General features: G+C 40.3%; 1 protein-coding gene across 4 annotated transcripts in view; it reads right to left on the bottom strand.

Moving 5' to 3' along the window:
- Positions 1-27,186, bottom strand: part of myo10l1 (myosin X, like 1) — a 42,001-nt gene extending 14,815 nt beyond the window's left edge. For 2 of the 4 annotated variants that reach the window (XM_085142271.1, XM_085142272.1), the window contains exons 1-12: positions 26,613-27,186; positions 15,688-15,786; positions 4,965-5,123; positions 3,549-3,736; positions 2,789-2,923; positions 2,092-2,216; positions 1,900-1,913; positions 1,701-1,785; positions 1,369-1,475; positions 856-985; positions 636-754; positions 363-509 (exon numbers count right to left, since the gene is read on the bottom strand). In XM_085142271.1, the coding sequence (XP_084998397.1) occupies positions 363-509; positions 636-754; positions 856-985; positions 1,369-1,475; positions 1,701-1,785; positions 1,900-1,913; positions 2,092-2,216; positions 2,789-2,923; positions 3,549-3,736; positions 4,965-5,075 (1,161 nt within the window). In that variant the 5' untranslated portion in view covers positions 5,076-5,123; positions 15,688-15,786; positions 26,613-27,186. The remainder of the gene's footprint in view (positions 1-362; positions 510-635; positions 755-855; positions 986-1,368; positions 1,476-1,700; positions 1,786-1,899; positions 1,914-2,091; positions 2,217-2,788; positions 2,924-3,548; positions 3,737-4,964; positions 5,124-15,687; positions 15,787-26,612) is intronic. The other 2 variants (XM_085142273.1, XM_085142274.1) reach the window with 1 other exon arrangement.
- Positions 27,187-27,438: the final 252 nt, after the last annotated feature.

Here is a 27,438-nt window from a genome sequence, read left to right as displayed (position 1 = left end):
GCCTCTCTGCCTTTTTATCCCCCTGGTCTAAAGAGACTCAAAAAATACTTCTGTAAATTCTTAAGTTTTGTTAATAAATTATTCTCTGTTACACCTGGCCTCTAATTTCTGTGTTTTTCGTATAGCTCTTTCTTTTATAGAAAAGAAAAACCTTATTAGTAAGCTTTTTCATTTGTCTTTGTCAGAATCCTGTACAAATGATAACTCAGTGTTTCAGTGAAGTGATTAGTCAGTAGTAAGAAACTCATTAATCTTGCTTAGTAACAGGATGAGTAGCAGCTGGCAGCTTAGGAAGCGGAGGAGAAAATTCATGACCTCAAAATCAAAAATATGCCAAACAGAGGGAAGGTCAAAGCCCTCACCTCAAAGTTCTCAAAGCCAAAGATGTCAAGGATGCCGATGGATTTGAAGTTTTCCTTCCCTTTAATCTTCTGATTAATCTTGAGGATGATCCAGGAGAAACACTGGGAGTATAACGCCATGGCGACAGAGTCCCGGGAATCAATAGCCTGCAGCAATGAGGGGGAAACCCAAGGGAGGGTTGAAATGAGTAATGGGACTATGTCAGGAAGAGGCAGAAATCAAACACGAAGGGGTAAATTAAAGTGTGTTTATATGCATGTGTGTATAGGGACCTGCTCAATAGTAAGTGGGGAACAGATTTCCTCTCCTCTGAGGATTATGGAGCGCTGAGTCATGACTTCAGACAGCTGGAAGGCATCCAGCCCCAACAGCTCACTGGCATTGGTAACCACTGGAAACATGGACAAAGACACGTTAAACATCCGCAACGTTTTCTGTGTCTACCTCGATTTTTATATCATCTAACTCCTTTTCTATGAGCACTTCTCTGACCTTGCTTGGTGGTGATCTGAGCTCCTCCTGCAGTCATGAACTCAATGTTGCCAAGTTGTAAGACTCCCGACAGCAGCTTAAACATGTCTCTGATCTCCTCCTCCGTAAACTCCAAGACCTTCAGCGCCTCCTGTGCAAAGACGAGCACGGGGAAAGAGATTGTGAGCACTTTGTTCAGCTCAGAGCCAAAGGTTCATTGATAACATTCACATCCCAGAAAAAGGTTTGATAAATGGAGGGGGGGGGGGGGGGGGGGTCTTTATTTCTCTGAGGCTAACCTGCTCTGCTCTTAAGACAACAATATGTCAGTGTTCAACAAAAAAGATTAACAGTTTTATGGCTGTGAGGACATCAAACTTTACAATCTAAGGCCGTCAATCCTGCCTCCTATCATCCTGTTAGCCTCTGCTACTTTTGTAACTGGATAAAAAAAAAAATAGATAACAATAGAGAACTGTTCTTACAGACCTCACTACATCTACTTGAAGAACTGAAGACAAAATCAATACTGACCATAACACTGTTAAACAGCTCTTTGTCATTTAGACTCTTGTCCTTAAGACATCCTGATTGGCTGAGGTAGTGGTAAGATTCAGCGGGATCCTCCAGGAAGTAGAGGCCTGCAAGAGCAAATGTATAATGTGAGCAAACGATATGTATTCAGAGGTAAAAGTTAAAGATTAATAATGTTTGTCCATCAATATTTATTCTTCTCTATTATAACTGAAATCAAACTATTTTTACAATAACTTCTCACATGAAGCCAAAGTGTAAAATTGATCATTGAAAAATAATAAAAATAATAAAAGCACGCTGTCGATATTTACGCTCGCACAGCTTCTTACTTTTTTGCTCTTTACTAGCTCCTGCCAGCAGAGCGTAGAAGATGTGGTAGTTTCGCTCTCCGGGGTTTTGTCGTACCACGCGGTTCTACAGAAAAATCAGGGTAGCAAAGTTTCCATGAACATTTTATTGTGATTGACAATGTAAGACTGACACGTGACTCCTAATAAATTTGATATGAGGAGGTCGAGACATCCTTACCTTTTCAAGTAAATCTGACAGGAAGTGAGTCAAAGAAATTCATCATTCATATAATTCACCTTCTAAGAATCAGAAACATACATTTCTACCACGACTTTTTATGCGTGTATGCAAAAAAAAAAGCACCCGTTCAATCATACACAGGTGTAAATTTCATGCAGTTAGATGTATTGTCCTTTAAAGCAAGGATACAATCTATGACACAGCCTCCTTGGATGTTGCCACTTTCAGAGAAGTGAAGTTGGATGAACTTCCCAAAGCGACTGGAGTTGTTGTTGTAAACAGTCTTAGCATTACCAAAAGCTTCCATGATGGGACTGAAAAGGAGGAAAAATTATTTTTACAGTATTTTTTTTACCATATGTTTTCCAGAAAAAACTTCAACAAATTCAACATTTTAAGGAGAACATAATATCCATCTGAGCTCAAACCGTGCTCACTTAGCACTCGCACATTACAGTTGCAATACTGACACTTGAATTTAAATGATATAAAATTTGAGTTACACAAAACTGTATTCTTTGAGAACTTAACACCCTGTTAGAGATGTAAATAAAAGGCTTTAAAGTCTCAAGTAAAATGAGCTGGTGAAATCCCAAAGAAAAGGCAAAGGCCATAAGCAGGCCTTGAATGGCTGCCATCTTTACCATGTAAGCTGTTAATCTGATATATAAAATGTGTAAAACACACACTCCTAATCCCGTCCTTTTACTACTTACACAAGTAGTCATTACAGAAACTTAAAGTCTTCATCATATTTTCTGGCGTTAGTGATTATTCCTTCACCACAGCCTAGCAGGTAGCACGCTCCATGGAAAAGATGCTAACCCACTGACTTGTTTCTTGCATTTCCTGAAGCCTGTCATGTTTACTTCACTGATTTGCATACCTGCTCTGAACGATGGCTTGCTCCACACGCGTGCTTTTCTCTGAGGGAGGAGTTCCGGCTGAGTTCTGGCTCATCACCGACAGAAACTGCAACAGCAGTTTGGTGCTTTCAGTCTTCCCTGCTCCTGATTCCCCACTGGAGTACACATACACACAAAGACACACATAGCCCAATTAAATCCTACACACAATGACCTTCACTGACATTCCCGTATCTTGAACCTCTCCGGTTATCTAATTGGTGTTGCAGGTTGATAGACCTCGGAGATATTCAGCCTATCGTAATCAGGCTGAGCACAAGTGAAAGCATGATGGGATGGTGGACACTAGAACCAGATCAGGCCACTTAATCATGCAAACCAATAACCCTACTTTAATTTGGAAGAGGAAATTCTATTTATTTTCAAAACAAAGGGAGACACGGTCATGATCACAATCTATTTGTTCTCTAGCTTGGTCTTGAATATTGCTCTGTCTCGCATTTCCAATCAACCACTGAAATCAATGTGTCTGGGATGCAAACCACTTCCACTTCCTTAAGCCTTTACCTTGATTTTTCATTAGGTCTAATAGCTGTCAGTGTTTCACTATCTATGCATAGGCTTCAACTACAAACAGGCATAGGAACAGCAGGATTTTCTGGGAATGAGCATACTGGAAATAGTAGACTAGAAATATCTCAAGATTTAGGAAACAAAGTCATGTTTTGATAGCTTAGTAGAGAAAGATAGAGATAGATGGGTAAAGTCCTCCATCATTACCTGATGAGGATGCACTGGCTGTCGTGGCGTTTCCAGATGCAGCGGTAGCATTCATTGGCTACAGCAAAAATGTGTGGAGGGAGTTCCCCCAGATGGTGCTTGGAGTACAAGTCCACCCTCTCTAGGTCATACAGACCAGGGATCTGCTTGTATGGGTTGACAGCTGCCAGGATGCTGCCAATATTAGTCTGAAAACAGCGAAGGAGAGACATTTCAGGTTCAGTGTCTGTATCATCTTTCCTTTCTTTTTATTATTTGATTATATTTGGTCCACGTTTATCCACTTTCTATATTCATTTTACCTTGTTGGCACATTTAGTGGACTATCCACACATAAAATAGTGCTAAAGGACACAGATACACATGAGTGCATGAGCGCGCAGTAATACAGAAAGCAGACTCACACATGAGAAATTCTTTTGATCAGCTTAAGTTAAATCCATATATGGACAATATTTCATCATCTAGATTAGGCAGTCTAGATAATCTATCTGTCTGGTAATCTTCCAGGTTTACAGACTTTTGAAAATTTCTGTGCATCAGCATAAAAGTGATCAAAATGTAATTAAACCATCTCACTGCTAATTTTGGAACTACAGATGGGTACTGTCATCATACCAGGACATGTGAATACGGGATTTTTGTGAACATCATCTAATGATTCAATTCATTCCACACAAACACTCAGAGACAAAATACTGTCACGAGTAATTTCTCTTTTTATTATGAGTCAGCTATGAGAGCTGAGAAAGACTGCAATGCATACTGATCCCACAGTTTGGAGGAGAGGGCATTCATGTGTAAGGATGCATGGGTTAGTGATCAAAAATAAACTTTTATGTGTTTTATTTCCTATCTGCATTGTAAAACGCGCATGTATTCAAACCACAAGGCCATCAAATCAGTTTCAAAGTGATGTTGCAGATTTTAAACTGCACTATCGCACCATAAAGTCATTCATATGGTTATTTTTTGCAATGAAATGTGAAATGGTGAAATGGTGAGCAGGGATATGATGCTTCTACAGTTAGTGGGCTTAAATATCAACATATGAAACAAAGCAGATAAATTTGTTTCGTAAAGAAGAAAAAATAGAATAAATCCTGCCAATGATGTGAGACGATTTGAGTTCCTCTTGCTGCAGAATCACTAAACTTCTTGTGACCACCTGATTTAATAAAACATGAAAGTTTTAGACAGTTTCAATAAGAAGCCATTTTCAGTCCTCCTAAAGAGCTAAAGTTGGCCTGTCCTAAACACTAACAGACGGGGAGGCCTGATAAGTGGATTTGTGTCTCTTTCTAAAAGCCTCACTCGTGTAAGCAAAGGAAAAGGAGGTGTGTGATAATATAAACACACATAATGGCCCTGCACAGACATAGACATAGACACTCATGGCTCGCTGAATGCACTCACATAGATGCAATCCTTCTGGTAGCGTTGGTAAAGGTTGTGCATGATAGCGGCTTCGTGCAGCTCCGCCAGTGCTGACATGTCCTCCACCCCATCGATGCTCGACTGGTGCATAGCGTACACTCGCTCCCTGGTGACCTCGGCCTGCTGCAAGTAAAACACCTGTATACAAGGAGACGTAAAGATCATCACCCAGTTTTTAACTTCATACTTTGCCATGAAATAATACAATAATATTCACAAGCATTATGAAACAGCAATCTAACAGCAATGCAAAGCAGCATATGTGCTGATTGTGCAACACTGACAGTCACTTGGAGACAACAAACGTGGATAAATCGAGACTCGTGAGACCAGGTAACGTTTTTCCAATCTTTTGTTGTCCAGTTGTGGTGAATCTGTGTGAATTTCAGCCTCAGTTAGGAGTGGCAACCAGTGTGGTCTTCTGCTGCTGAAGCCTCAACGTCTTACAGTTTGACATGTTATGAGTCCAGAGCTGCTTTTCTGCCTAGGTTATTTGTGCTATTCAGCTGTTATTAAGGGAATTCCTTTTAGTAGTTTTTTTGTTGCTAATGCTGTTTTGTAAGTTTCTTAAGTCTAAAGGTTTCTAGGCCAGTTTAATTATATTTTACTTTTTTTTGTTATTGTTGTTTTTGAGCTAACATAACCTGTTACTGATGTAAAATAGGTTCATATTCACTGTAATGAAATTAGAGTAAATGTAGTCCCCAAAACTAGAAATATTCCCTTAAAGGCTTTTGTTTGTAATTTAAAAGGAAATATTCTAATAAATAACACAGACCAGAACTGGCTAACTGGCTAATCAATGTTTCTGACACAAACAAATACATGAATACAGATTTTTACAGAGATGTATTACATTTATAAGCTGGAAGTGATGCCTTTACAGGATAATAAAGACATATAGGGGTAAAGAGGAAGCAAATGTGCTAAAAAAAAAAAAAAAAAAAAGACTCCATCATTCCAACGTCTCTCCATTTTTAGCATTAACAGGCTAATTGTGATGCAACATGATGAAAATCCACATGGTGAGAATACAGAGCCTCACGGCTCCCTTCAGACCCCCCATCTCATCTATGTCATCCATTGCCATGGCAACTAGAGAATTAGGGGACAAAACGGGTGGAGAAGCCGGCTGTGGGAGGGGAGGAGAAAGAAGCGAAAGAGGAACACCGTGAGGACAGAAGCAGAGAAGATGAGAGAGGGCAATGGATCTGATCTGGAAGGACATGACAAGTGAATGCAGCTCAGTGTGTATTCAGGTCAGGCACATGGATGCTGCTGCCACAATCCCCGTCCGTCTTCCTCACACACGGTGCACAGACGCACCCAGGCTGTCATTCTACTTCAGCGTAAAGGTCGCTCATTCACTCCAGCGAAATCAGCCCGGCCAAGAATAGAAACCACGGCCTTTACGATACTGGGCCGTTAATATGTCATCTCAGTCTCACAGCCAGCCTCCACCCTGAGTGAGCTTGCTGCTGTAACAGATGTGGTGGAAGTCTGTTGAAAGCGGCAGAAGGGTGAGCTGTAGGCGTTCCGACATCCTGTTCTTAAATAAATCTATTTCACTCCAGTGACGCTGCCTTGCACTGCACAGAGCTGTTGCGTGCAGACGACTCTCTCAGGGCAAAAGAAATCATCCCATGCCAACTGTTTGTTGCATGTGGCTGACAAAAGAAACCTGTGCGCAATATGCTGCAGCGTTTCCACTTTTCTCTCTCTGAAATGCCAAAACATCAGTTAAAGTATCGCAATGCTAATGAAGCCAGTAACATTTCTGCACTCACTGAGCTGTAAATGAAATGACCCAATTATACCTCAGCCTCCATTATAGAAGGCATGACTCATGTATGATGACACGAGCAGCTAACAGCTCTGCATCTTTACTGTGACCCATCCATTTAAAAGGCCCTGTGTTCTAAATTGGATCTATTTTATGTTACGTGCTGTAGCATGCTGTATGCATGGAAAAGACTGCCTGAGTGTTGACCCTCTTGCTGCATGGAGTTGATGAAGAGGATTGTGAACAGATAACGTAGTGTAACTTACTAATATTTTATCATTTAAGAACTCAGCGTCATTTACTTTCTTGCTGGGAGTTACCTGAGAAGATGGAAAACATCTATGATATATTTATCTGAATGTCTGAGTTATTAGTCTTCAGTTCACTGCTTTGATTTTGGGACCCACTGCTCTAACTTCTTCCCTATTCACACTTTGCACTGCTGAAGAATCTCTAAAGCCTAATTTTATGCTACCTGCTCACGACCAAACAGACCAAAAAAGGTTGCAACCAGCTGCTAATCATAGTGGAGCATTTAGGAGCTAAAAAGCCAGACATTTAAAAGCTCATCGGAGACCAGGGATGAATATTGAACTTAAATCCACCCTGTGAATGAATGATGATGTTGATCCATATCTGACCGTATCTGTTTTCTCTTGGTTTAATTAATGCTACGTCCTGCTATTTTCAACCTTTGAAGCTGATCTATGTGTGAGTGTGTTAGTGTATGTGGTTGTACTATTATCACTGCCTGATGTGTGAGTTAGACACACGCTTGTCTACGAAATGAGATGGACCATTGTGCTTGTTTGTCATGATGTGGACAGCTGTGCACATCCATAGTGCAGATATTACAGGCAGACCTTTTTTAAAAAATAGAAAGATGAAAATACTCTTGAACGATCTCCACTCCATAAAGCTTTTCTTTCCACTTTTTTCCGTTACTTTCTCATCCTATTAAATCATGATCTCCCACTGCTTTTTTCTGGAGTTCTCCATGTCTTCATGTCTTAAACATCACTTCTGTCTCTCTCATCTCTCTTTCTCTTTGTATGTCACCCGTCTTTTATCCCTCCCCCATCATTTCTCGTGTCTCTGTTCCTTCGATCTCGCCTCTCTTATCGTTCCACTCTTCATTAATTTACCTCCTTCTCTTCTATCTGCCCCACACAGCATTTTTCCTTTCCTTTTTCCTCTCCTCTGTATTGCTATTCTCGTCGTCAATACTGTTTTCCTTCAGCTTGTTTTTCCAGTATACTTTGCTATCTATCTGTGTCTGTGTATCCCTCACAGTGAATCACTTAATGCCTAAATGGCTCAATCTGAGACCCCGTCTGTAATTGAAGGCACACCGAGAGCCTTTTCAATCAGAAAGTCAAGCACGCCTGTGCAATCCAGAGTAAATTACAGTGGAAGGGAAGATAAGACTTCACACACACACAACACTAAGAAAAAAACCCACACCAGGTCAACAGAGAAGGAACACAAATGGATGCCTGCATGTTGTATTTACATAGCTATATTTACATAACTTATCTTCATAACTCTGACCAACAGGAATATCCAGCAGTAGTCTTGAAATGTATTAAAATAATCTTTGATTTTGCTCTTCTGGATTTTGAATATTTCTATAAATTCTAACAACTTCCTCATACACGGCTAACCTTCCTGTATAACAGGTTAGCGGGATAGCACTAAAAAACATAGACATGCATTCAAACTGTAACACGTGTGACATCCCTCCTGCTCTTTTATTTATTTTTCAGCAGCTGCTGTGACATTATTTTAACATTTCATGGTGTGTCATTAAGATAGCTGACCTATTCTCTACACTGGTTGAGTTTTGTCTGTAAATGTGCAGAATTTTACTGTAGTATAAACGTCAAACTGAAGTGAAGGAGTTTACTGATTGTACTGTTTACCCTAAGGACACTTATATCCATATAATAATGGAAAAAGAAACTCTACAATAGGAAAATCAGTGAGTTAAACTAATGCACCTAATCTCCTTTTAGGTTTTTTTTTATTTATTTGAGCATACTCTCTTCCACAAACTGCAACTTGTATATAAATGGTAGCCTATTTTTTACATTTGTTCAGACTGGTTGTTTTATATATTTTTATATAAAGACTAAACTGCCTACAGGGTTGAAAGAATATTCAAACGACCCACAATCACGTCCTCATAACATACAAGAGAAAATGGCAAACAAATGGCAAACTACCATTAAAGGGGGGAGGGGATTGCTAAAATGTATATTTGAAGAATTTCTTAACACAATAACTAAACAAATAAATTCCTGGGATACTTTTCTGCAACATATAACTGGTTATGAAGCCACAAAAAAAAACCAGCAGATAAAGCAGATATTCACAAGTAATTCAGGGAAATGAGATGCTTCAAATTTGGAAAGTGTGTCAGTAACTGAAGTAACCTGCAGCTGAAGTGAGAGAGGGGGAAAAGAATTTTGCAGATGTCTCTGTTTTCTTTCATTGCCCTCCAGTAGGTTTTAACACACATTCTCTGCATGGAGACTATCTGCACATTAACCCACAAAGAAAAAAGGTACGAACACACTCAAACTGTGCTGTGATGCAGATGCAGATGTACGCACGATAAATTTGACTACCCAGAGAGTCTAAAATGGGATAGTTCATATTCAATAATTCATCATCCAGAACAGGAGCAGAAGAACAGCGAGAGAAAAATACAGAGATAGGCTGAAGTAGAAGTAGAGGATGGTTAACTAACTCTTATCTGTCTTCACTAAGACAGGAATGGGAGTTTATACTCGGCGAGAAGGTGGTCAGAAAATCCCACCACAAAATTTGAAAAAAAATTGTTTTAGTCCATCTCTGAGTACTCTCTGACTTCACAACACCTAACATTCAGGCCTACACTCTGCTGAAGACACCAGACTTAAAATTGTGATTCACAAAGATAGTTATCTGATAAAACTACTTTCCTAAAGTGGCTGAGTAGTATTGTTTTTAGAAAACTTGCACCAAATTCTTTGCAAAGAAAGCCTATTGGGATGATCTCAGACTGAAAATATATTTATTTTATGTTAATGGAAAGTTAAATGACAAAACAGGTTAGTATGATTCACTTTTTCAGAACACTTCTTCCCTATTATCATTTTCTTTGCCATGTAAAGACATTTTTAAGCTCACACACATATACATGCAGTTCTTAGAGTCTTTCTGTAAAGCTCTCTGATGTCTGAAGCTGCTTTGCATGATTGAGGAGGAGAGCCGGAGGAGACGAGCCTCTTCATCTGACTTCACATATTAGCTGCAACCACAGCGAGGAGATAAAGATGGAGAGACAGAGAGGAAGAGAGCTGTGAGCACAGTGACCTACATATTCTGTAGACCTCTATTCGCCAGTGCAGATTTAGTATCACATAGTTCGGTACAGCACCTGCAGGTCTCCTCACTGACCTTGGATCTGAAGTGTCAGATCTAAATGAGTGCAGTTGGGATGAGGAGGTCTTTAGTGTAATCTGATCACTGAAATCAAAGTACACTGTGGGCAACGGTGGCCAGCAGTGCTTAGCAGTTCTCGTTTGCTAAAAACTATCAAGCCTGCAGAATACGAAGAAGGATTTTTAAAACATTTATCAGCATTCCTGACTACAGACAACATTGATTTGCTTGGGTATGAGTCAAGACAGTATTGGGTGTAATGCATTACATTATAATGACTGGTTTTGCTTTCACACTACTGTAAACATTTTGCATTTTTAAGGAACACGTTACTGGACTTAATTCAGTAACTGCATTTCATTGTTACTTGCTTTACAAAGGTTCTTCAGTTATCTGCACAGCAGGTAGATAACAAGCTTTTTTCTTTCTGTGCTATAGTCAGCTTTATTGTAGGAAAGCAAATATCAGGAACAGCCACATTATGCTGCTAGCAGAACTTCAGTTCTTTGCAAGCCCCTGCAAAGACAGCATGCTAACACAAAACTAACCAGGAACACAGAGTGATGATGAAGCTGAGTGAAAGCCGACCACAGCCCAGCAGCCAGAAGTTCAACAGGTAACAAAAGCAGAGATAATCAGTCCGGCTTGGAGCCTTCGTTTCTTCCTGCTCATGCTGCTAAAGTGGAATCACAGTGGAAGTCTCAATGTGCTGGTTTTCATCGTTGTTTTGTGATGTCGGTTTTGTGTTCATACGTAAAAACTAAAAGAAAGATCACATAAGTGAGATTTGTAACAAGGATTTGTGTCGGTGTATAGGACTGTAGGCTAAGGTTTAAGGTTAAATGTTTTTCAGGTTATTTTATGTAGTAATGAGAAAATAAGGTAATGAGAAATGTAACTTTCTCCTGCAAGTAATTAAATAATGTACTGCATTACTTTTTTAAGGAAAAATAGGATTTGAGTTTGAAGAGGAAACACTAAAAATGTGTGAAGCATGTGATTGTAATTTGTGAACCACCTTCACAAACTAGGGAAACTACGGAGCAGTGGTGCTAACATTAGCATCAGTATGCTAACATGGCTTCAATAATAATTTGCCATGATTGCCATCTGAACAGTTTTGCAACTGGCATCAAACATAAAACAGAGCCAATACCCATGGAGACGATTATTTTACTAGGTGACTATTATAAAATCCAAATAAACTCGAGTCACTGATGAAGAAATTTGCCCTGTCTTAAAACATTACATACATTACAGAGCTAGAATTAGCACTGAACATGTGTTCTAATCAACTGGACTGACTAAAACTGGACTAAAAATCCTCTTTTAAAATTTTGCACTCACACTACCCTATAGGGGGTCTCCGCCCTGCATTAATAAAGAACACTGCAGTGCCTGGAAAGGTGTGAATAGACGAAATGCAAGTGAGTAAGACAGATACTTTAGCAAAATGTGTGTGCGTTCATCCGTATTTTTGTGTGAAATTATGTTAATCTCATTATGTTATACAGAGCAAGTGTGTAACTACGGGGATCCTCAGAGGGTTAGAAATGTGAAACTGAGTAGAGGAAGTGGGTCAGGAGATCACAGCAACACTAGCTTTCTTCCGTGGCGAATCGGCCCAAACATTTCTGAACTTTTCATTAGGCACATTTGACAGAGTACGAGGGAGGAGTTGTTGTGCGTAGTAGTGCATGTGTGCGTGTGTGTTTCTAAGTATGCAATTGTTGTGTGTGGGTGGACAAGGAGTGCTGCATCCCTGCAGCATGTTCTGTGCTCGCGTGAGCTCTCGCTGCAGCTTTCACGCTAGCTACTGAAATCCAGGTCACACAGCACACACAGTCCATAAATCATCGCAAACGTAACCTGAGTGTGCGTGCATGTGTGTGTGTGCTATATAAGTGTATGGTAAAGGTGCCCGGTGGAGGCAGAAAATGTAGCATCCCCACTAAAGAATATGTAGGTAGGAGCCCTTTACTCATATCAAACACAAACTAACAGGATATTCAGAATGCCAATGGGAGCTCTTTGAAATCAATTGCAACTAGTTAAAACACTCTAATACTGATAATACTATCTATTTGCTGTATAGGTATGTATAGGTATGTATGCATGGGTATGTTTTATCTACCCATTTTTTTAATTACCCAGTTTCCCCAAAGGTTCATTCATTTTTTGCCTTATGTGGCCTAACGTTATCAAGTTCTCTACCAAGAAAACTATTCAGACTTAAAGGAAAAGGTGGATGTTTTTATCAGTCCATGTGGATTGACTTAGCTCTAACCTTCAGTCATGGTCATGAGTTTGTCATGAGGTGAGAGATGGGATGATACTGCAAATTCAAGAAACTCAAATGAGTTTTCAGGAATAGTTCTCCAGTCTTCTTGAAGGACTATTCAAAGCCCTTTTAATGTTAGCTAAATGTTAAAATGACTGATTCTTATACTCCCAGTGTACTCAACACATTCACCCAATCACACCAGCACTGTCTTCTAAGTTTCTTAGTGCTTCTTAACAATTCCTAATTCATACACATTCATACTCCAATGAACGCATAGAGAGCAATTTGGGGTTAGCATCTTGCCAAGGATACTTGGCATGCAGACTGGAGGAGCCAGGGATCGAACCACCAACCTTGCAATGAGTAGATGACGTGCTCTACTGCCTGAGCTACAGCCATCGTGCCTTTCATTCTGTTTACTTTCAAGATGATCCTAGACTCCTTCAATAATTTTGAGGCAAAGGTTCAGGGGAGGCCAAACCATGACTAATATTGCTTCAAGATACGAGCTATGCCAAGTTTTTTGCCCCTTTTGGAACCACATTGTTGGAGTTAAAACACTATTTTATGTGTTTTAAACTGTGTTGTCTTTGGTCTACATAGATTCAACTAAAGAAATAAGAACAAATGATTTGTTTTGTGACAGGCTGCTAATAACAAAGTGCTCAAATATACCGTTTAAAACTGGAGAACTATTGCTCTAGACCACTCTACAAATTCACAACAGTCTGGCTCTTTGAAATTGGAATAAACGGTTATTTGGACCAATAATAGTGCTTTACCAATCCAGATTCACTCACATAAACATTGATACAGCACCTTAAATGTCTCAAATTCACGCTGTCACCAATTTAGAATCACCTGACCTGCATGTCTGTAGACTGTGGGAGGAAGCTCACACAGCCACAGGAAGAATGTGTAAACTCTTCGAGCTGTGATGAAAGTGCTATCTCCTGCTGCCGGTGTTTCTAATCACCACAGTTACATGAGGAGTCGGTTTATTGTGATGAACAGCTAAAGGCGCTGTTCCATTAAGTCACTGCAGAAAAATAACACACAACAAGATGATGTAATTAAAGACTGCAAAAGTGTGAACAATCAATAATAACCCTCAAGGTTGTTTCATGTATTCCTCTGAAAAAGTGAGAAAGGTTGTGGTTTTCTCAAATCGATATAATGCCAATACGTGGAGAGAAGGCTTCAGTGAGTGCTCGCATTAAACACTTCATGTCGACCTACATCAGAGTTATTTGAGCCCTTTGAGTTTACTGCATTAGGAGATTTTTATAACTCTATAATGTCTTCAGCTTAGTGTACGGCTGTAGTTTGTTTTCGTGGGGTTTCTAGCTTTCATAACAGTTGAAAAGACCTAGTGTTGCTATAGTTTTTACACTAAAGAGCAATGAGGAGTGCCACTGACCATATACAGCAGGGGTCTCCAACTCCAGGCCTCGAGGGTGAGATCCAAAAACTGCAGGACGCCGGCCCTCGAGGCCTGGAGTTGAGGACCCCTGATATACAGGAACATAAGTAGTGGGCCACACCCTTTAATCTTTATATTCAGAGATCCTCCATGATTAACTCTAAGCTGTGTTATTGCAGAATGGCAGCATTAAGGAACCACAGGCAGACCACATAAAGTTTACAGGTCACTGAGGTGCGCAGCGCATAAAGTCCATCAACTGGCTGTTGACTTCCAAACCTCCTCAGGCATTAATATCAACACAAAAACTGTGCTCCACAAGCTTCATGGCATCAGTTTCCATGGCTTAGCTGCTCCTGTAGGTGTAATGTGTAGGTGGTCCAATATTTTTATACATATAGTGTAAAGATAAACCCTAACTCACCTGTAGGCTTCTTTATACTGTAGGCTCACATGTGGAGGGGGGGTTGTGTTCCATGCCACTAACTAAACTAACAAGTTTTTCATTGTTAAAGGGTAACTTGATGGCATGTATAACATAGCAAAAAAATCATAAACCTGCAAACTGCTGTAATTTTCTTTACTTTCAAAACAAAGTTAGGATTCACTGTGCTCTGCAGTCATTCAAATCAAACATTTATTTCTGAGCAGAAGAACACGGTGCAGAGCTGTGGGAATGAATGAATAGGGACCGTGGGACTGTTTTCATGGGTCAGATCCTGTTGTTGTGGGGTATAACCCCACCATCCTGCTGATTCTCCATCAAATATTCATCACCTCCTGCAGAGTCAACATTTAAACACCATCATCTAGCAGAGAAGGGGGGCAGAGAGATGGATGGGGCTTTAGAGAGGTTAAGGACATTCATAATCCAGAGCAAAGAGAATGCCTGCTCCTATAACTGGTCCTCTATTTTGGGAAATCCCTGTCTGTCTCTCCTGGGCCACTGAACAGAAACACTGAAGTAGTTGGATCAGAAGTGGAACAACTTCAAAAGCATGAATTCATTGTACATCTTTACTGTACATCTACTGTGTTCTTGTAGGACTGGAAAAGGAGGATTAAGACTCTTGATTTTGGAAGGAATAAACAATTCTATTATTACCTCCATCTTTAAATAGAGCGCAATTGGAGAGTGTGTGTGCGCGCGTGTGTGTGTGTGTGTGTGTGTGTGTGTGTGTGTGTGTGTGTGTGTGTGTGTGTGTGTGTGTAAACATATTAAATCCAAACAGCAATGTGTGCTTGTCCTTGATCTAACACAGATTAGATGAGCGCAGACACACACACACACACATTTATAATGAGATTTAAACATTCAATTCCATTATTTTGGCAGTGTGCGTGGCATTAAAAGGTTGAGGTTGTTTTTGTTTTGTTTTGTTTTGTTTTTTTAGATCAGCTGCAGGCAACCCCATCCTTACATCTGACCGTTTTCATCTACACTCCCATAATGCCTTCTATCTATTCTGGCTCTCCTCTGATAGCAGAATGTGTGTCAGCGATCCAGAGATGAATTTTGAATATGTATGAGGCGGAGAAGGCAGAGGAAGAGGAGGAGGAGGAAGAAACTGGGGCAGGGAAAGTGGAACATCATGACCAGGAGTTTGCATTGATCAGCACAGGAGATGATGTACCTACACCGCTGCTTCACCTTCACGTCAATGATGAGCGGTGTAATGCATGGTTGTATATGGAGGGTCCTGATGAGACTTTTGCTCACTCATCACAGTGTTGAAGGCAAAAGAGATCAGAAAGACAGTCGTGCAAAGTGTGCGTTTCATACCTCCCCATAATCTGTCGTGACCACAAGGGTTCCATCTCCACAGGAGTTGACGGTGGCTGGGAGCAGCTGCTCCTTCTCCCTGACCCAAACGCGGGCACCCTGTAACAAGCACACAAATCACAGATGTTAAGCAGCCAATAACTGCAACCCTAAACAGGTGAGATTTTAAATAATTCATCTTTTTAGCTACTTTGGTCAGCTTCCTTATTCACAAGGGGTCACCACAGCTGCATGATTGATTTGGCAGATTTTTCCAGCAGATGCCCTTCTTGATGCAACCCCAAAAGGATTTACATCTCCTCTTGCATCTTGGAATCAAACTGGAAATCTTTCACTTGTTAGGGAAATGTGTAACCGCTAAATCTTGTTGCCAGGCTAAAATTCATCTAGATAAACTATATTGATGTAAGCTGTGGATAATTATTTATGCTTTGAGTGACTTCAAAGCATAGTTTGGCTTTGCTCAGATATAATTTATGTACATTTTGTTTTAAAGCTAGTTTTTCAAGCTAGAATTAGTATCCCATCCAATTAGTATCCACACCTAATTTCTAACATGGTGAAGCAGGAGCGCTTGCAGTTGGTGTCTTTATCTTTTTGTGCAAGGAGTTTATTCATGTTCTGTGCGTTCTTCCTAAATATTTCTAAACAGACAAAGCCCTCCTTCACACAGTCACTGACCTCTGACCTGAAACCCATAAACAGAAGGACAGTGCAACAGAGGACAGATGAGTCAATGGAGCGACTGAAATGCTGGAAAAACAGGAGGCACACCATACGTCCACTTGTACAGTTTAGCTCAAACTGAATCGCTTGTGAGTTTACCCAAGCACTGCCTCTAAAACAGGTCCAAGAAGTGGTGTCAAATGTAATCAAAACAATACTTGAATAAAAAACTTTGCTTATTTTATTAACGACTATAACTCCAACCGCGGAGCGCCTGCTGGAGGCTGGTGTTGTGTTACTACAGTATAAAATATATCCTCAGACAAGAAGCTATTAATGAAAAACACTTTACATCAATAAATACTTGCTGTGCTTACAGCTGAATACGACTACTATTCTCTGTACTCTGTTAACTGTTTGAATTCAAAACAAAGGAAGTTAAAATAAAAGGTTACACTGTCAACAGAGAAAACACACAGTACTGTAGTTTGTTAACGACAAAATCTCACTAGAGAGCTGAATTTTGTGCACTGAAATGAATTTAAACTATTTACTTTCTACATTGTGCTCTCACATGTGGAATGTGTGAAATGTTTTTTGTCACTTTTTCTGACAAATTAGTCATAATGATGGTGATGTTTGTGGGTGTTTGAATCACATTCACTGCACTCTTGTTGATGAGTCCACCTTTTAAGTGATGGTGTTATCCATAATGTATGAATTTTCTTGTAGTTAGAGCAAAGTTTTGTGGCATAAGTGCTCCAGTCTAAATCCTAAGCAGAGGTGTGAGTCCTAAAAGGCTTGGTGGACCAGCAGATGTGTGCATATGAATGACGTGAGCAGCAGAAGACAAATGGAAAAGAATTGTTTTAGCAACAGATGGTGCCACAGCCCCAAGCATCCCCTGACAACCTTTATCACTTTCTGTTTCCTCTTCCCTCTCTCCCACTCTCTCTTTTTGGGTTCTTTCAATCCCTCAGTGCCACACATACGCACACGGATAATAACAGAAACCCAGTCATGCCTCAGGCTATGGAGCTAACCAGGCATAAACCAGTCACACACCAATACAGTGTGTTACTTATGCACACAAATGGGTTGCTTAAGGTGAGGCTTAGGGGATAAAATGTCTGAATCCATCTGAAAACGGACTTTAAGGCTGTTGGCTTTTGCAAAACATAAACCCATCTATAGTTCATCTTCTGCACTAGTCTGCAAAAAGGTTTCCTTCACTGTTCTTTGCACAGCAACTCTCTATATATTTATAGCGGCCTCGTTGCTCCTCTTTATCCTCTCTGTCTTTTTTCTGTCAGATTCCACCACACTGAGACATTATTATGACCTGATGACCTACTCACAGTTCACTGGTACTCCACCACATGTTTTAGCTAATAAATTGGCCTTTGAGACAACTTAATCTTCAAATACTGGGGCTGTTGTGTCTGCCCTGAAGCACAGTCATTGTGTAGGTGAGTTTATATGTCATACAGACATAAACTCATCTTATGTGAACCAGAAAGCGATGAATGTTTCTGCTTTCTGACTCTCTCTGTCTCCTCTTTAAGCAAATTGGTCTCCAGTCCCAGATCGATATGCAATCTCATGGGCAAACTAAGGGGAGACTGAGGGTTATAAATGACCAGCCAGCACCAAAGCCTCCACTCAGACTCATCCTCTCCTCCTCCTGTTTGTGTCCTCCTCCCCTCCTCCCATCTATTACTGCCCCAGACAGACAGAAATAGCCATGCATGACAACAAACACCAAACCTTTCTATGGCCTAATATCTACGGCTGTAACATCACCTTTAACACTATGCTTCGCATTGTTTCTCTGCTCCATGAAATTCAAACCAAACCACAGTCAAACAGGCCCCAGGCTCCGCCCCATTACCTTTTCGTCAAGCTCCATTAAGCGTCTATTGTCACTTTACCCTCAGAGATGACCTCTGACCTCAAGTCTTACATCCGACTCTATAACCAACAGGAAATGCTAAAACAATAGCGAGACATCTTTCCCGTAGAATGCTGTGACAAAAATACAGCAGCATAATTTCAAGTACAGCTAGGATATGTATGATGATGATGATGATGATGGCTAATGCATGAGTGTGTTTTTTTCTTCTGTGAGCCCCAAATCTTTTTTTTATTCACAACTGATTGATTGAACTCAACACTTTTTCAAATTGTGAAATATTCTTATCAGAATTCTGGCCTTAATCCTCTTCTGAGAAAAGTCACAATTTAGAGATTATAGTCAGACATTTAGGTATAAATTTAGACATATCCAATGAGCGCTCAGCTATACATATGTTTGATAGAGGCCCTTTTGTCTGTTCAGGCAATTACATGGACCCCTGTGCCATATAATCAAGGCTCTTCCCATGGAGATAGTCTCTGATGAAGGATCTCTCCTTCTGAGAGCTCTCTCCAAAGCAAATGCTGAGTGCAAACATATGACCAACATCTGCAGGAGTGGAATCACTCAAAAGTCATCATTAAACCTTAAATGTTTTTCACTGGTCATGACATAAAGCTACGCTCTGTGGTTAACACGAGCTTAGATATTGGATCAACTTAAAAAGAAGCTGTTGACTGCTGCATTGAGAAGAAAGATAAGAGACGAAGAAATAAACCCCTCTGGTTCATATGAATTCAGTGTAGCAACAAAGGGTCAACTGTGGACAACGTGTTTCATGACTCCACCCTTTAAAGATTGTTTTTGTGCATTTCTGGACTTCTTCTATCATTAGTGCTACTTTTTTGGTTTTGGTTTTATATCATTTTTTGTGGTCAGAACAGGACTTAGAGGGAGTGGTCTAAAAATAGCTGCAGAGCTGGGAGACGTTCTGAGGGACACAGGAAGGGGATTTTAAATCATGCATGATTTTGGCTTGTAAAAGCACCATAAAATTCTTTATGTAAGCATACTCAAGAGCTGTGCATGTTTTACATACACTAATGAGCCCGCGCGAACCTTCTCAACAGACACTTTTGGTCCTGATGCCCTGCCTATCTGTGAAGTTGTGCTGTTTTAAGCTAAATGCACATGCACAATGGCACATGTTGGTATTAGCAATTTAATGTTTAGTTAATTTAAAATACAAAGTTTAAGTGCGACTTATAATAATATTGGACTGGTCCATCTTCAGAGGAAACTGAATATCAGTAGATGTTCAAACTGGACACACTGACAGTCAGACTTTGACTTTGACCAACAGCTACAAGACTTTAAAAATGGCAATCAGAAAAAGGTGAGATAAAAAGTCATACTACACATAAATAAATGACAGCTTAAAGAAGGAGAGGAGTCACTGTGGGGCAAAGTCACGTCTGACAAACTCGGTGTAAACTAAAAGGACAACAGAGGAGAGGAGACAGACAGAGAGGGCAGACAAATGGGGAAAATGAGGACAATGAAGACAAGGGCAGGAAAACAGCAAAGTGTGTAACAAAAGGTTACAAGTACAGGAGGTTGGAGAAGACACAAAATGACAGAAACGAGACACGAATTAATAAATTATGCCAAGAGCAGATGACCGCTCAGCAGCAGATAAAAGGAAAACTAAAGACCAGCGTGTTTTTTTAAACTATGTGTATCTGTCTCTTTTGTGTCTCTTTGTGTATCTGTGTTTGTAAAAACTGTCAATCTCTTTCTAATCAAAAGCATCAGGTAGTAATTTTTATTAGGCTCCAGGATGAAGGGACCACTTATGGCCTGGTCCTCTGTGATTTTGTTAATAATGTGACAAATCTTCAGTTAAGTTATTAACAGTTAATTAATTAACCCTGTATCACTATATATGGTTAGGCTGATCGGCACAATGTGTTTCAATTGCTTCCTTCTACTTGAGAATTTTTGGCAACCCCAAAGAGTTTGTTTGATTTTTTTAGAGAGAACTGCTGAAAAATAGCCAGAAATACTATAAAAAGCACAGATATTTGTCAAATAAGGTAATATTAACTCTTACATGAGTGGTAAGAGCCCACTCCAAGAGGGGACATTCTGTGGGAGTTTAAAGTGGTTTTTATTTTCCACCATAACGTTATGAAAATGCCATGAGAGTGAACTGTCAATATGAGGCAGAGAGCACAAATGAAAGAGCAGCAGAAAATCCTAGAAAGTAGGATTATCACAAATATGTAGTAAATTTGTATGTGAACTGGAGAGACACCTTCTTTTGCCTTTTTCCTCGCAAAAAGCATTCTGATCTGTCGTCTTAGCATAGCGCTGCCCATGTCGGAGACCTAAACTGTGTCAGTAATATTCCATTAAAGGTGATAATACAATCAGGACAGCGAGGCTTTTAGCAGATTATGGCTGCTGGAAGGAGAGCAACAGCATGTGTTTATCCGTGCGGTCTGTGCATGTTGGTGTGTCTGTGTGTATGCTTATGTGCATGTGGGCTAGTGGGTGTCACTGGCCTGTACATCTGCCGTTAAAAGGGATTGCAGTGCAGATTCAACACTGCAGGTATAAATAAACATCTGAGCGTAAATGGAAACATGATCACAGCAAAAAACATTAAGAGCATATTAATTTATCCATAGTCATATACCATGAGTGTCTTTTAACTTTAATGTATCACAAGACGGATAACTTTTACAATACTATAAGTGTATTAGCTCTATTAGTGTTGGTATTTGTAACAGCTAACAAATGAAAATACAAACAATAAATAAGACAGGTGAGAAACACCCTTCAATGTTGTTAAGAGGATTAACATTGCATAGTTTGTCCACTTGCCTGATGCCAACATGCATTTGGAACGGCACAAAGACAACAACTGACAAACATAACTGATCTGGGCAGAGCATAAATAACTCAAACAATTACCACACATAACAAAGGTTACAGAAATCTGATTTTTAAATCACCAAATATCAGTATCAGCATTGGTCTTAAAAATCTTAGATCAGTTGGGTGTTAGAAACCATTTTAACTATGACAGATCTGTGTATAACAACATCAGTCCTGGTTACTAACACCATCTCCACCAATGGAAAATACTTCATCATTCAGTGTTTTCCCATTATATAACAATGTACCAGGATGCCTGTGTTTTTAATGTAGTGTATATGTATATACACTACATTTAATGTAGTTTTATATATATATATATATATATATATATATATATAACTACTTTTTTCTGGGGGATCTTGAATGATTAGCAACACATGAGTGGCTGCTAATTTCAAAACAATCTTACAGGGAAAAAAGAAAGAAACCAACATTCCCATAGTTGCCTGGGATATTTTCAAGTATGGTTTAGAAATTACCTCTATGTGATTCCTTTTCAAAACTTTTTACAATTAACAGAGTGCCTGATTTCTATCCCCCTGTGTCCATCCAACTAGGATGGCAAAGGCACTTATGCAGAAAACTCATGGATTTAACCTGCAGTCCATATAACTACTGGACAGCAGAAATGCAATGAGTTTTAAGAACACAAGTGCCCTTTATTTCCTGCTTGGCTGCATAGCTGTTATTTTAGGAATATCTGAAGCCTTGGACAGCTTAATTCCAAAACAAACATGATTTTCCAAAGGTAAACTGGATCAAGGTCTGCTGTTAAATTACAAACCAGGAGCAAGTGTGTGTGTACGTACAGTACAAATCCTCTTTGAGCTCTGTGCTAATTATCACATTCTCTCACATCTTGGATTAAACTACAGTCACACCCCCACTAACACCCTGGCAACAGGACTCCACGGCAACAGTGTGGAAACAGGATACCATGGAAACAGCCTTTCTCCTCTAGGCACTGGTGGATGCTGGGAGTTGATGTTCAGGTGAAGGGGGTTGCGATCTAATTTTAATGTTTTCAGCACAGTTTGTATGTTTGTTAAGCAAAAACTAAGTCAAATTTTAGAAAACTTGATGAAGGACTAGGCTGTTACCAAAGAACACAGTAAATGTTAATACTGTTCTCACAGTTTTGTTAAAAAAATTTTTAACTGTTTTTAACTCGTTTTATTGTTATTTTTATTGTTGTTTGTCTGTCAGTCTGCCACCATGATTACACAAAAACTACCACATTTCAGCAATGAAGAAGCTTAGCAGGGTTGAAAGAAGACCTCTTGGTGCAGATCTCTATCAAGGGATAATTTGCTTTCAGTGCAGAATTTTTGCAACTTGTCATCAGGAGTATGCAAAATCTAAATGAGCAATTTTCATGACATTTCTAGAGGTGAACCATGGTCAGAGGAATAAACCCTGCATATCTAGATCCCTATAGTAAAAAATTGCAAGACACTGCCAATGGCCTGTGGGTATTTTTAATGCTAGGGCTGACAAAAAAAATGTAACGATTGAAGTCATGCCTAATATTTTTTTCTTCTTCATTCCTCTGCTCATTAGGGGTCACCACAACAAATGATCTTCCTTCATCTTATCCTCTCCCTTGCATCTTCTTCTGACACATCAACGATCTGCATGTCCTCCTTCACTATAGCCATAAACCTTGTCTGTAATCTTCCTTTTTCTTTCCTCCTGCCTCAATGGCATTACCAGTCACAGTCCCTACATTTAAAACTCTTCTCTATAGCCACCATGCTACCTTCCCTTCTCTGTTGCTGCCTCTAAACGTACCTACCCCCACTCCTCTTCCTTTGTTTTCACTCAACAACAGCAAAAGAAATCTCATTCTCAATGATCCGCATGTTTGATTTGGCAAAGATTTAGCACCAAATGTCCAGTACAGAGAGTACACTGGCTCCACGGTTTACTCCATGGCTGTTTTAATAATGATTAATGGTTGTGGAAATGGTTCAGATTTTTGCCAATTTAATTACAACTTAATATGTAGGATATCTGATATTTGAGTTTATCATAATAGCATTAGAATGTTTTTTTGACATTGGACAAACCAGACAAATTCATTTGGTTTAGAAATCGAACCGCTCTGTTGGTTTAGGACCATTAGTCCAATCAATCAAATTGGGCACAGTCTATTCCAGAAGCCCATAAATATAATTAAAGACTTTTAAATCAGGAAAGACAATATACAATAAAAATTATGTAATATGCTATGTTTCATTTATTGTTACCCAGAAAATTGTGACATTTGATAGTTATATACTACCATAGTATCATGGGAAATTAAATAAATTCATATCTTGTAACATAGCTTTACTTTAGATGAGGCAGAGCTGTTACACCTACACATGCTGGGGAAAAAAAGAAAAAAAAAGAAGTGATTTAAAGGAGAAAAAAAGATAAAGTGGAAACAGAGAGGAGAGAATAGAGAAAGACAGAGCTGCCAGAAGGGGGAGGGAGGCTGACTGAGCAGCTCTTAAAGTGGGTGGTTGAGCAAGATGGAGAAGCACCAAGAGAGTGGCCGCAGGGGGAGAGAGAGCATCAGAGGGAAGGGAAAAGAGGAGAGAGAGAGAGAGAGAGAGAGAGAGAGAGAGAGAGAGAGAGAGAGAGAGAAGCAAAACTGATGCAGCTCCAAAGCAGAACAAATGTGTTTGGAGCTGCTGAATATAGGTCACACATCTCCAGTGACTGTTCCCTTACCTCCACTGAACCAGATTCCTGCAATATGCACTTCATACCAAATCCGGCATAATTTGTACCACAATGGATTGGCATGGGCTCTGCTTAATTTACCCTAAGGTTTTTTCCATGAACACCCATTGCACGAAAGAAAAAGGACCGATTTTTCTTTTTCTGCAATTAGAAGACACTTTATGCTGTTCAAGCTGCATAAAAATGCTTCCATGAATGTTTCACTGCATATGTGCAAATTGCCATGGAGAATGCACACTGATGATTACATTTTTATAATCACCCTCATAGTGTGAGAAACCTTTTATTGCTCTTCAGCTACTCTTGGTACAGGACACAGCAACCACTCAACAAATTGATAGGTAGTAAATAAAGATTTACTGTTTATTCAGTTACACGGACAAGCAGGCGAGACAGAAACAGAAGGGTCTTTAGTGAATATCAAGCTGGATAAAAACAAATGGCACCAAAGCTGTTCCTTGCCTATTTGCACATGCCTATCTCACAGTTATTGGTTCATTTCAGCTTTACACCTGTTCAAATCTATTACATGTGCACTGACACGAACGCAAACTATCACCCCTGAAAACAAATGTCACCCAACTCACTCATAAGCACATTTAGATACTCAAATTTAGATACTCAAGTGCTGACAGCAAAGTACTCAGCAGTCATCATGAAGCAGCTCCAGGAAAAATTATTTTGAAGCATTATTTAAAAGCATTTTAATTACAGTGGTCACCAGTATGTATAGAATCTATTAAAGACAAAGCACTTAAAATGTTTGCTGATTGTGCTCCAAAACTTCCAGCTTCTGTAAAGCCCAGTCAGGTTTGAAGCTAAGACATTTTTAAAAGTTTTTAAATTTTTAACCCAGTTTAGGAAATAACTTGTTTGAAACTAGCTAAGAGTATCTAAGAACTTAAGAAGCGCTTTTTCAATTTAAAAAACACTCAAAATACCAGATGGAATCTGCACCAGGAGTAACAATTTGTTTGTTTTTTTCAGCCACCATAACAAGGAAGTGATTGGGTTCTTTTCATATTAAGAGTGCATAAAGTCACCACAACTGCCATAATTCACTACTAACCAGGCCAGTATGATTATGCGGGGATTATACAGTAGTCTAATACCACCTGATATTTCATGCTTGGCTGGATGGCCATCACATTTTCTGCCTGGGTTGAGAGAGACAGAGACAGAGCGGTCAGTTGTTCACTCTTTTTTTTTTTCAGCGATCCAAATGGAGGAATGCAGGGGTACAGGATGAAACTAAGTGGATGCTGGACAGACACCTCCCAGAAGGATTGATTACTCAGCACCCGACTACTGCATGAAGTCATGTTTCTGGGTAGCAGCTTATGCATGTCTGCAGGGCCTCGTAACTCAATAAGTCACTCCATTTTCAGATCTCATGCAGCCTTTCATAATCTGTGCAGTGTGGGGCTGCTTTATGGTGGTCTGTGAATCAATGCTATGATCAATATATTACAGACAAACTGATGGGAAATGAAGCGGGAGTGTTGGTTTTTGTGTTTTGATGTAGTTGTGTGGTAATCTGTGGGCTTATCATGGTTATGTCATGCAGTTAGAGAAGAAGTATGATCAGCAGTGATTCTCATAGCTCTGGTGCCCAAACATATACCCTCACAACCACTAACACACAGACACACACACACACACTAATAAATTGCATGACATCACTGCCAATGTGAGAGGCATTTAAACCCATATCAGATTAACTTAAGATGGGGGGAGGATAAGTAGCTTGGAGAGGATGGATACTGGCATCGGAGTCAGTGGACGAGACTGTTTGGGTGCCTGAGCCACTAAATGGGGGTCTGAGGAACAAGACACAAATGAAGACAGGGACTGGTAGGAAGCTTGTATCTCCTGATTAGGGTGTGAACATGTACAGCGAAGGACCTATAAGGAAAGAAAATAAAGCAACAGACAAAGACAGCCTAAAATGCTTACAACTCTGGATCAGATTAGAGGAAAATGAGACTGGTTTTGTCATCTTTGTGGGAGAGTGGGAGATTAATTAATAACCAGTGTTTTACTTCATTTTCAATTACAAGGGCAGTTAATTTATCTCCCTCCTGCTTCACCCATTCGGTCTCACATACACACAAACACACACACAGACATATCCCTCACACTGCTCCTCCTCCCTCCTCTTTTACCTTCCTCTACCGGCCCAAACCCTGCCATGGATCCGATCTCTATCCCATTCACAGCGCAATTAAAAAAAACACACACACACACACACAGAGTGGGTCTGTTCACGGCGGCATGCCGTGGTAGGGCTGTCGCTGAAGGCCAACACGGTTTACCCTCCCTTAACAGATTGGCTTTAATCCGGCAGTCATCCTTATGGATGCAAAAGCCCATGTCAGCTCCCGTTTGGCCAATTTTTCTGCGGCTCTGCTCTGAATTAATTCACCAAGCCGGCAGTCAGGCCCTGATCCTCTGCAGTGATAATGAAACAAACGGTGTTTTTCCCCCAGATACATGAAGACTATAACATATAGTGGGACCAGGCCTTCTTCTGGGTTTGGGGGGGCGGACGGTGAGGATGCTTCTGCTCGACGGAAGCAAAGCGGCACCTGCCATAATTGACGTAATTCAAAATGAAACCGTATCTTGCACTATAGACATGCAGCGGTGTAAATCCAGGCATCATCACGCCATTAATGTCATTCATGTTTATCTCCGTAACCGTGACACAGATTCTCAGTGGCCTTACCTCTGCAAAAAAACGCCTCCATCCTGCCTACTCCTCCCTGACGACTCGCGCCCGGCCCGGCAGAGCGCAGACACCGGCTCCGGTCTCGGGTGCGCAAATCTCACCAACTGAAGAGTGAGCCTGTTTGATGAGGGAAAGGTAGCAGTGCCTCTGTGTTGGTGTTTCCCATTCAACGAGCGTTTGTTCTATAACCTCCGAAATAGCCCAATTTCTCAAACACACCTCAGCTGCGTCCACGCTCTATGCGCAAAGAAAACCACACATGAGAAAAATCCACGGAGGCTGAGAGGAAAAAAATGAAAAATGTCCACGCCAGGGATCCGTCGGAGGAACGCTAATTGAAGCCCCCCGGTTTTCCAGGTCTGCCTGGTTTGTGTATCAGCGTGTGTATGTGTGTAGATATATGTGTGTGTATGTGTGCACGTGTGAGGATGTGAGTATCCTGCGTGGGGTTGCGAGAGGACCAGTCCGGGGGTAGGATGAGCTTGACGCTGTCCACTCGCACACACCGATGGGGCGGTGCAGACACAGCCCCCTCCGATATAAAGCACACATTATAAGCTCACACGTACAGATGTGCGAGCAAACCTTAACCAGCGCTTTTGCGGTCACAGACAGTCCACCTAGAGGTGAGATGACGCTTCTGTGGTTGTTGACAGATGAAAGAACCTCTGTCCCTCTTGGTCTAATTACAGATGATCATCCCGAACCAGATTATCCGGCTTCATCCCATCACATCAGTGTTCATACAGCAATGAGTCCCGAAAAAAGAAAGAAAGAAAAGAGTATTTTTGTTTTTATAAATGAAATAAGATGATAAATGCTG

This window comes from Neolamprologus multifasciatus, chromosome 19 (genome assembly GCF_963576455.1).
Source record: "Neolamprologus multifasciatus chromosome 19, fNeoMul1.2, whole genome shotgun sequence".
Lineage (NCBI taxonomy): Eukaryota > Metazoa > Chordata > Actinopteri > Cichliformes > Cichlidae > Neolamprologus > Neolamprologus multifasciatus.
The sequence above is the reverse complement of the archived record's forward strand: the minus strand, read 5'-3'. Positions and strand labels throughout refer to the sequence as shown.